The following is an 11,317-nucleotide window of genomic DNA, read 5'->3' as shown; positions in this document are numbered from 1 at the left end:
TGCTGAGCTTCGATACATGTTGACTATAAATTCTCTCCTAGTTTTCATTCATGTCCTTTTATTTTGGGGGGACTCCTTGGAGATTTGATTCCAGAGTACATCACCTGACCTCAATTATAGAAGGTTGCTAAGCCATTGACATAAAAGGTTGCTGAGCCATTGACATAAAGATGTGGCCTGTAACTTAGGTACATCTTCAAGGCTTTTGCTTGAACTTTATGTTGTTTATCTAATTGGAACGTTTTGAGTGTGAGATGTTGTTTCATCAAGCTCCTCCATCCTTGCTGCAATTAGGGTTTTAGTCATCGATTACAAAAACTTGTTTTTTCTATATGAGCTATTAGGGTTTTAGTAGGAATGAAGGTAGAATAAACAAAAAGTGATAGTAAGGTTTAATTATAATGAGTGGGTTTTTTGATTAATTTTAGTTTTAATATTAATCTCATCTCGTACTTGATGGTAATTATGCAAGAGGATAAAAAAGACAATTAAATTTAAGATTTAAGTTGAGTATAGAAAGAGGTTACATGAGTTTAAATAAAATTTATCTTCTCTAAAATACAAAAGAACCAAATACAACCAATACCAAAATTTAGCACACATACACCCTTTTAAGTCGGAGAATTGCCATAAAATCACCACGAGGCAAATACATACCTCACCATCAAGGGCGGAGTCAAGTACAAGGCTACCCTAGGCTATAGCCTAGGTAGCATTTGTGGGTACAAACCAATTATTCACTATTAGCCCATGTATTTTTTTTTTTACTTATTTACTTCATTAACCAATACTATTTATTTCCTAACAAAATCTATTTTACACTGCATATACTATCCATTTATGGTTAATTGTGAGCATAATTAATTACTCTAATAGTACTTTTAATTCTTTTCAAAAGCAACTCATTGCATGTTTCAGTTTTTGAATTATTTTATGCATGACTTTTATCTGTTTAAAAAAGTTTTACATTGTGTTAACCTTTTTTTGTTTATTTATGTATATATTTGCCATATTAAAGGTTGATGAACATGGAATAATTGGACAAGCTTACTTATAAGATTAACGTATAGTCATTTTTTTTTAAACAAACTTTTTTTATACTTCTTAGCTAGCCCACCGGCCGTAAATTTTTTGGCTCCGCCCTTGCTCACCATCCTATAATCATTTTGCAATTGTTGGCAACAAAACTATACTATGATTTACTGTTTACGTCAAATAAATGTTGATCTTCATTCTCAAAGACTTTTGGCAAGTGCACAAACCATAAAACCACTACATCATATCTGGGTCCAATATCCTAGGGGTTAGAATGTTAGATTTCCACCCATGCTTCCCTGATTCGAAATTTCCCCTCCCCTAAATTAATGTAATAGTTTCGAACCTCCCCTTAATAATAATAATAAAAAAATCGTCGCTCTAAGACTAGATTGACCAGTAAGTCACAACTACTACAAACTCTTTTAGACAAAGCGATAAAAGTGACCACAAGCAAAAAAATATCTCAACATAATGAGAGCAACCACTATTAAAAACATAAAAGAAAAGAGAGAATAAATAAAAATAAAAATAAAAAAATTGTCACCAACCCCAAAACTAAGGGCTAGTTTGGTATTGTTGTGCTTAAAAAAAAGGGTAAACTGTCGGTTTACCCCCTGAACTTTCACCTCACTTTCGATTTCCCCCCTGAACTTTTCTATTGGAAAATTAAGGACTCAAACTAATTTTTTTAGCCAATTTGCCCCCTACCGTTAGTTTTTCATATATTCCATCCATATTTCCGTTAAGTGAGACCATGTGCATAACATGTGAGGATAGTTAAGTCATTTCAATTTAAAAATGATTAAAAACTGAAAATAAATAATAATAATAATTTTCCCTCTATTTTTTCCCGCTAATTCCTATCCTCAATTTTAATTTTCCCTCTTATTCCTATGCATGAGAAATAACATATGGTGTTATTGTCTTCATAAGTAGCTAAGTTAATCTTTTTTTTGAAGCATGTACTACCATTTTTATTTTCTCTAACAAATTAATAATTTGACAAATGCTAATGGTGTTATTGTCTCCAAAGCAGTGCATTAATATAAGAAACATGTCCATAAAAAAGACTAGGGTTTCTTATATTAATGCACTGCTTTGGAGACAATAGCACCATTAGCATTTGTCAAATTATTAATTTGTTAGAGAAATAAAAATGGTAGACAATAACACCATATGTCATTTCTCATGCATAGGAATGAGAGGGAAAAAAAATCGAGGATAGGAATTAGCGGGAAAAAATAGAGGGAAAGTTTTGCTTTTTTTTTATTATTTTCAGTTTTTTAATCATTTTTAAGAGTGAAATAACTTAACTATCCTCACATGTTGTGCACATGGTCTCACTTAACGGAAATATGGATGGAATATATGAAAAACTAACGGTAGGGGGCAAATTGGCTAAAAAAATTAGTTTGAGTCCTTAATTTTCCAATGGAAAAGTTCAGGGGGGAAATCGAAAGTGAGGTGAAAGTTCAGGGGGTAAACCGACAGTTTACTCTAAAAAAAAAACAGCTTTTATGTACTGTGTGGTAAAAGTGCTTTTAATAAAAAAAAATAGTGTCCAAGTGTTTGGTAAACTTTTATATAAATTACTATGAATATGTTAAATGACTAAAAAGGATATGTATTTATGTGATATAATAATTGTCAAAGAGAATAATATAGGGGCAATGATTGTAATTTTGTAAAATATGTGAATTTAATTAAATGGGCATTGATTAATATGCTTTGAAAAAAAAAATTTGAAGCATTGTAGACTCTGTTTTTGCTTTTTTATGCTTTTCTACTGTTATTGACAATAATTTTTTTTAAAGCATTTTTTTTATTTTACCAAACATACTTGTTCTAATTTTTTTAATAAACTGTTTTTTTTTTTTTTTATAATTTTTTTTATAAACACCTTAATTCCAAACCAGCCATAAATACATGTGTTGGCGGCTAAAGTTTATTTTTTTCCCTGTCAATTCCATGTGTTCATTAATTTCTTTAAGACATAAAAAAAGTGTCCTTTAAAATATCAAATGAATTATTTCTATGTGATAGATGCTCACCCATCTTAGTTCTAATTGTCGCAAATGTATAGTTTGTCAATTTACAACACTCGTTATTTGTCCATATTTGTATTACATATGCTTTAGATTATCAAAATATCCAGAAAGGGTATCTATAATTTAGCATTTATATATATATATATATATATAGCAGATTCGTACCCATACCAAAACACACTAATTTTTCCCCGATTTAACTAGCTGTGTTGTGGCTGTTTTCTGACCACGAACGTGGTCCAATCCACCCAATACTATTGTTAGTTTGCTTCTCATAAACATATAAAGGTTAGACCAGTTCGTACATATACGAATAAATCCACGTGGGTGAATGTATTTTACTAACATTTTTCGTTTTTATTTTTTATTTTGAACAGACGATATATCTTTATTAAAAGAGATGTGGACTTAATATCAAAATGTACTAGTAATAATATGGTATAAATTCGTTTTTGAAGAAAATCAAACATAAACTTCTCACTTACAAATAAAAAGAAATATTATTAAATAATAGTACTAAGTAGATATTTTCGTTTTTGTTAAGTTGTTCATTCAAATCATCACATTTTGCTCTAATCTCACACGGGTTCTTCATGCTAATTAAATATTCTCTCTCACTTTCCATATTAAATAATTCCTCTTTGCAAGTGGGTCTGTACGCAAACAGAAAAGAAAAAAAAAACACTGAACTAAAAATTACTTTCCATATTCTATACATCTCTGTTCATTTCTGTACCTTATTTGTTTATATTTACGTTTAAAACCAGAAAGAAAAAGAGTTGTGCAGCACGAGCAAATGGGTGAGACTGTGCGGAATTATTTAATTATCTGAAAAACCGTCGAATCCCATATAAAATATACATGCTATCTTGTGATCTCTCTCATCACCACTCCAGTCTCTTCCATGTCCCATTCCTTGATTATATTTCCAATGGAACTTCAAGTTTCTGAGCTCTTGCAATTCTTTTACACCTTCGTTTGCTTTCTTCTATTCTCCATCTTCAGCCTGTTCCTATTGAGATCAAACCGATGGTGCAGTTGTGAAATTTGCCAGACCTATATCACCTCAAGCTGGTCTTTAAAATTCATAAATCTTTGTGATTGGTATGCACATCTTCTTAGAGATTCTCCAAGCAAAACCATCCACATACATGTTCTAAAAAACACCATCACAGCCAACCCTGAAAACGTCGAGTACATGCTCAAAACTCGATTTGAAAACTACCCGAAAGGCAAACCCTTCTCTACAATCCTTGGTGACTTTCTAGGTCAAGGCATATTCAACGTGGATGGCCACTCATGGAGGTTCCAGAGGAAGATGGCAAGCCTCGAGCTCGACAGACACTCGGTACGATCGTATGCTTACGAGATTGTCAATCACGAAATCGAACACCGTCTCATCCCTCTTTTATCATCCGTTTGTTCTAATTCGGATGATGGTAACGGAGTATTCCTCGATTTGCAAGACGTGTTCAAGAGATTCTCGTTCGACAGCATATGCAAGTTCTCTTTCGGGTTGGACCCTATGTGCCTAGAGTTGTCACTGCCCTTGTCCAAATTCACCATCGCCTTCGACATGGCCTCGAAGTTGTCCGCCGAGAGAGCCATGACGCCATCTCCCATAATTTGGAAGATCAAGAGAATTTTAAATTTGGGGAGCGAGAAGCAACTAAAAGAATCCATAAACATCATCGACGGTTTAGCCAAAGAGGTGATCGCCAGAAAGCGCGAAGTGGGATTTTCAACCCAAAAAGATCTCTTGTCAAGATTCATGAGAAGTGTAGAAGATGAATCCTACTTGAGAGACATTGTTGTAAGTTTTTTATTGGCTGGGCGTGACACTGTTGCGTCTGCTTTGACAAGTTTCTTTTGGCTCATTGGGACCCACCCGAACGTTGCGTCAGCGATTCGGTTGGAAGCTGATAGAGTGCTTGGACTCAATCAGGGCCTCAAGAGCTTTGATCAAATGCAAGAGCTTCACTATTTACAATCCGCAATTTATGAGAGCATGAGGCTCTACCCTCCTGTACAGTTTGACTCAAAGTTTTGTGAACAAGATGATGTTTTACCCGATGGCACATTTGTGAGGAAAGGGACTAGGGTTACTTACCATCCGTACGCAATGGGTCGGATCCAGGAGATTTGGGGCTCTGACTGCATGGAATTTAAGCCCGACAGATGGTTGAAGGATGGCGTTTTCTTCAAGGAAAACCCCTTCCAGTACCCAGTTTTTCAACCGGGACATAGGGTTTGTCTGGGGAAAGAGATGGCTGTGATGGAGATGAAAACCGTTGTGCTTTCGCTGCTCAGACGATTTAACATCGAACATGCAGCACACGAATCAAGTAGTGTGCCTCGGTTCTCTCCCGGACTCACTGCGACCTTAAGCGGTGGGCTTCCAGTGCTGGTGAAAGAAAGGACTAGCACCACCATCGAGTCATGAGTCATGACTCGTGATAAGTCGTATTCTGCTCTGCCATATTTGGTGCATGGTAGTATGGGTCTACCAATGAAAAAGTGTTGCGCGCAGTGTTACCTCGGTGGCTGAACTCAAGGTGCACCATATGTAACCAGAACGTCTGCTTTCTTGTCGGTGTACGGTATTTATATTTTGGTGTACAAAATGATGGCAATGTAGCTGGCTGCTTTTTTACCACTGTGCAAGTGGATACATATATTCCTTCATGGAGTATAATTAGCTAGTGATGATTTGCCTTATCTATTTGTTTTTTTATACAAAAAGCTGCACAATATGGATGTTGGGTTTGATATAATGGAAGAAGTACACTTAATAACATATATCTAAGCGCTAAGATTCTACTTCAATTCACTAAATTAGGGTTCTTTGTTATTCTATGTGAATCCACAAAACCACGTACTCTCCCAAAGGGTTGGTGACTTTGGCTAACTAGGTTTCTTGTCCATACAAACGAAACGATAAGCTTTTTCTTTTGATAAGGTGTTTTATTCAATATACCATAAATCTTATATAGCCCAAAAACTTTCAATTTGAAATCCACGAGTGAAAATTAAGAAATAAAATTGTGTCATCACTTTTTTAATAAAAGATGCACTGTTTGAATGCAGTCACAGGGCAAAAGTAAAAAAGAAAACAAGCCTCTAGCAATATTAGAAATTCTCTTTTTACAAATGACATCTTTCAAGTAGAGTTTTGATCATTTCTCTCGCATGTTTTTGTAATTCTGATTTTATGATCAATTCCATGCTAACTTGACCTTAATATCTTGAAACCTATAAATCTCTCGCCCAAGTATAGCAATGCGGAACTGCACTCTTTGTAAAGTTATAAGATAAGAGGAACAAAAAACAAATAATAGGAAGAAAGAAAAGAAAGGAAAAAAACAATATCGTTGGGCAGTTGGAACGTGGTTCGCAAATCATGAGGTGAAAAAGTAAAAAGATAGTACAAACTGTCACAAGGTCTACAAATGTGCCTGACATCATATGACATACTCACATAATTACCAGGAGGATCTTTATCGGATTCTTCAATTACATATGTTCATCGTATATCGTACAGTCAGAAATCATTGTAAATTTTTTTATTTAAAATTGAATATAAACAGTACCTGATGAAAACTGGTTGCACGATATACGATAAACGAATGTGATTAGAATATCTTCATATCCTCACAAATAGAAGCGGGGAGAATCCTCTCTTACATAATTAATTTGTACCACTAGGGCTGCAGTTTTCTGTCTTCCTTTTGTACGTGATTTTAATATTTTGTGTGGCTGCTTTGCATTGCATATATTCTGCTAAAAATCCAGTTCCAGTAGAAATGCAATTTCGGGATCACAGTAGGTCCGTCCCAATAATTGATCCTTTATTCGATCAACTTAATACTTTCTCAGGTGAATGAACAACGTGACAATTTTTGGAGTTTGATCATGCAGTAGCCCCCTAAGAATTGTTTATGTGAAGGTTAGGAGTTCGCTCTAAAATTGGGTTTTGATTGGGTGATTGTGAAGGATACTTCACCTATGCGAAGAGTAATTATTGATGATGTTAACTTGTTGCTAACTCTTCACCCAGGTACCCAATGCTTGTGCTTCATGAAGCGGGAGGCAAGGCAACGACGTGGATATCGCTTAATTAGCTCGGTTTTACTTTGTATACAAAAATTTAATAAATAGAATGGTTTGAGAAGCCGTTTGATATTAGTCAGAATATTTTCATGAATGATGATATTAGTGGTCAAGTTCCATACCCTCTACACATTTATATATTTTATATAAATAAAAAGAAAAGAAAAGAAAAGAAAAGAAAAACAAGTATTTTTGCATGGTTTTAGGGTTATGACAAAGCCACTAATACCGTCTTCTTCTTTTTTTTGTTAGTTTAATCCAATTGCATTATCCAAAACACAAGCGGCATTAATATTTCAACAAAAACAAAAGTTGGCATTTCTATATTACTAATTGGGTAAATAATCCCATGGTTTTAATGGTAAAAATATTTTAATATTCTAAGGTGGTTCACATGACACGGTTTATGTGATATGTAGAGTTCAACAGATATTATTATTTACAAACAATTCTATTGGTCAAATTATGAGATATTGTTTCCTATCTTATTACCATGGTGTTAATTGATTATGGGCTTCCTAGGGAAATGAGTCCTCTCTCTACCTTATACATGTATATATAGTGCACATACCCATCTAATGTGCATTTTTTTACAAAAAACACGATTACGGTTTTTACGTGCAAACTAAGGCAAGGGAGATAAACTATTTCCTCCACCGTCGACTGAAACAGATTGGAATCTTAAAGTGTTCACTATCATAGATCAAAGTATGCTTAGTTGTTTATTGTATTTCCGCAGCTAATATGTGAAAATCATAAATTCGGTGATCTTGGCTTAATTTAATTTGTAATTTACATTAATTTCTAATTATTTATTGGTAATTAACAAGTTCATGTGACTAGTATTTCATGCTGCTAGAATATGACTGGTTTCTTTTATGTTGCCTCTTCGGCCGGCAGTAAAGAAACTGATTTGTCATATCTCCACTTATGATCGTCACAAAATATTCATGTCATTAAAGTTAGTTGAAATCAATCTATATATCAATTCTCAAGAAAATCTTAGTAGGAAATTAATATATATGTCCATTATCAAGCTAATTAGTCCCCTTTTCTTGGCGGGAATCTCTCAAATCTTGCATCTTCGTGTGAAATAACTTGAAAAGCTTATAAAGAGGAACATAGATGTAGGTCCATTTCTAAGAATTTGGGGGCATATGAAATTTGGAGATAATAAAGGTTTTGTTGAACTTTCAATTAGTACTACAGTTCAGTTATATTTCTCTTTATTTGTGAGTTGAAGGTCTTAGATTCAAAATTTCCTACATAAAAAATTGGGTACCATTTTATTATAGCTGGCTTATATATGACTCACCAGAAATCTCTCGCTCCTAGGCCTCGTCTATTATTACTTTTCCACAAAAAAATTGTTTCACTTAAATTTAAGCAATAAAAAGTGTTTGGAAAAACTAAAATATCCTGCTTATTTTAAAGGTAATAACCTAGACAACAGTTTTTAAAAGTAGCATGTAGGTTGCTTTTAACAGCTACTTTTATAAAAAGTAAAGTTGAGCCTTTAATGAATATTTTAATTTCTATATGCTCTTATTAGATTTTTAAAATGATATTATTTATCCTTTTACACACTCTTAATTTTAATCAAAAGAATTAATTAAATAATTATTATCCTCGAAAGAGGGAGTGGATTTTGAATAATCGCTTAAATATATCTTTGTGTTGTAGGCATAATTTACTGAACAGTTATGGAGGCCTTAGAGAGAAGGGTGCGGCAATAGGTAGAGAGAATGTGAGAGATGTGTAATTGTGAGTGTGTTATATTCCACCTCATTGTGTCTTTATTTATAGTAATAGGATAGGTAAAAAACTTTCCCTTTAGGACTACAACATTTAATAGGCAATCTACTATTAATAGGAATATAAGAGATATTCCAATATATACTAGGATTTACACAATCACATTCCTAATCTAATAGGACTGCAACACTCCCCCTTAAGTGTGTAAATACTCAAGTAAATGGCGCATCAAGTCTTCAGTGATGAAGCAAGTACAATTGATGAAGTTGTCAGCACAATGAGTGAATGCGAGTCTCATATCAATGGAAGAATGCATAAAAAATAAAACTCACAAAACCTCGCTATGGTAAAACCCAAGGTCGGGAAAAATCCATAGTCTAAGGAGAAATGTGAGAAGTTGCATTAAGTCAAAAATGTACATCTTTTGGACGCAAGTAGTAGAGCTCACAAGGGTATGATCAGCCCAGGATGGGTACCTCTAGGTAGCAAAAACCCAGTGGGAAAAATGTTCCTAATCGTAGTGAGTATACTTCTGGATACTCCCCCTGAGTTTGACATAACTTCCAAATGAGAACTACAAGCATTGCATATGAATAGTTAGGCATACCAATTCCTCGGACAAGCTTTTGGAAGGTTGACTTCGGCAGTGACGTCGTGTAGAGGTCGGCAAGGTTGTCTGGGGTCGGCTTGCATGATTTTGATCTCCTGATGCTTTGCTAATGTAGATGTGGATGTAATATGTCTTGGTGTTGACTTTGTTGATGCATCATGGCTTGGTCGAGTTGATACATGCGGCATAATCTTTATGGATCGTCGTTGGGACTCAACGATGGATGAAAACACAACAAGTACTTCGAATATGCTCAACAAGAACTCCTAACCATGTCTCACTTATGGCATAGTGAAGTGAGGTGATTCTTGGAACGTTTCGAAGATTTTGCAACTAAGGTCATATCGTGGACCTTCAAGATATTGCGATATCCCTAACGGTAAAGACATAACCATTTGGGGATTTTGCCTTGTGCGGGTTTGATAAGTAACCTGCGTCAACATAACTACAAGGAAAACATCATTTCGAGGATCAAGGGGGTTGGATCCGCTCGAGATGCGTTGGGATTTGCCCATGTAGTACCTTTAGGGTACGTCTTTAATACCAATTCAGTGGATGTGTGTAGGCACGGTGCTGCATCTTTACCAAGATCAACAGCAAAAGAGATGTCCTGTCTAAATACAATGACCTAAGTACAACGAAGCGCAAAGTTGAATTTAGATATGGATTTTCAGATTCCATAACCTTTTCAAGGGTCTCATTTGAATATAACGTATGGATGATCATATTTATACTTAAAGGTAACACATTCAAGGTGTAGTTCGACTGGTAGACCAAAATACCGTCAGAACAACGCTTAAACTTCAGGTTAACGCATAAACGAGTTTTCCCAAGATTCTTCATCTCAAATTCCATCTTCAAGTGCGAATCAGTTTTCTCAAGCTTTTCTGGAGTCTTAGTGAGATTCGTGTTAACGACATAAGCATTTTGGTATACCACATCTGTCAGATTGTAAGTGAATGCCTCAAACAAGTTAAGAGGGTGTTCTGTGGGTTTGGAACTATTTGAAACAGTCCATGTAATTCTTCGAGAACTTACATGTAAATCTTCGTATCAATATCCCCATGGAGAAAACACTAACCACATTACATAATGCTGCTATCAATCACATGACGTTTTGAGAGAAACCTTGCGTCGTAAGGCGTGCATCATATCGCACTATTTCATTCATCTCATAACGTTTCCTTTCCCATTTATAACACAATAGGGTTACCTTGGGCAGTGTAGGAACGACAGGTCCAATACACACTTTGGTAAGGAATTTGACCTGGATTGTAACTTTAGTTGTCCAATCAGTTCTACATTGCCACTTAATCAACGGAACACGGTTCGATATCGTCGCTTTTCATTTATGTCGGTAGCTACCATATAAGTGAAAACATCATCGATGATAATCTCATTTCAATTCCATTTAGCTCATTCAACTAGTATACTGGACCAAGAACTTTAAGTCTCAGGAGAAATTCAGATTAATCTCATGAGATGGAAATGATTTGAGACAGCGATCAAGTTTAGATTCATTGTTGTGCCGTATCTTCCTCTTCTAGGGAAGTGAATCCTACAAACCGAATGATCTGTCGTGCTCCAAGCCAAGACAGATTGATTGGTTATTCGCCGGTGTACCAAACCGTCCAACAGAGGTGGCACACCCTCTAGGGATGTTGACTCGACTATCATTCCAGGCATGTTTACGGTTGGTATATGATCTCATCACTTTAGCTAGATCAGAGGAATACGTCTGGAGCAACATTCTGAA

General features: G+C 35.1%; 1 protein-coding gene across 1 annotated transcript; it reads left to right on the top strand.

Annotated features, from left to right (window-relative positions):
* The first annotated feature begins 3,868 nt into the window (after positions 1 to 3,868).
* Positions 3,869 to 5,885, top strand: LOC114821207 (cytochrome P450 94C1-like). Its single transcript, XM_029093184.2, has one exon. The coding sequence runs from the start codon at positions 3,991 to 3,993 to the stop codon at positions 5,527 to 5,529; it is 1,539 nt and encodes a 512-aa protein (XP_028949017.2). The 5' UTR covers positions 3,869 to 3,990; the 3' UTR covers positions 5,530 to 5,885.
* The last annotated feature ends 5,432 nt before the right edge of the window (positions 5,886 to 11,317 follow it).

Source organism: Malus domestica, chromosome 14 (genome assembly GCF_042453785.1).
Source record: "Malus domestica chromosome 14, GDT2T_hap1".
Taxonomy (NCBI): Eukaryota; Viridiplantae; Streptophyta; class Magnoliopsida; order Rosales; family Rosaceae; genus Malus; species Malus domestica.
The sequence above is the reverse complement of the archived record's forward strand: the minus strand, read 5'-3'. Positions and strand labels throughout refer to the sequence as shown.

Excerpts from the sequence above, each read along its gene's own strand:
- LOC114821207 (XM_029093184.2), top strand. The coding sequence starts at position 3,991 with ATGTCCCATTCCTTGATTATATTTCCAATGGAACTTCAAGTTTCTGAG.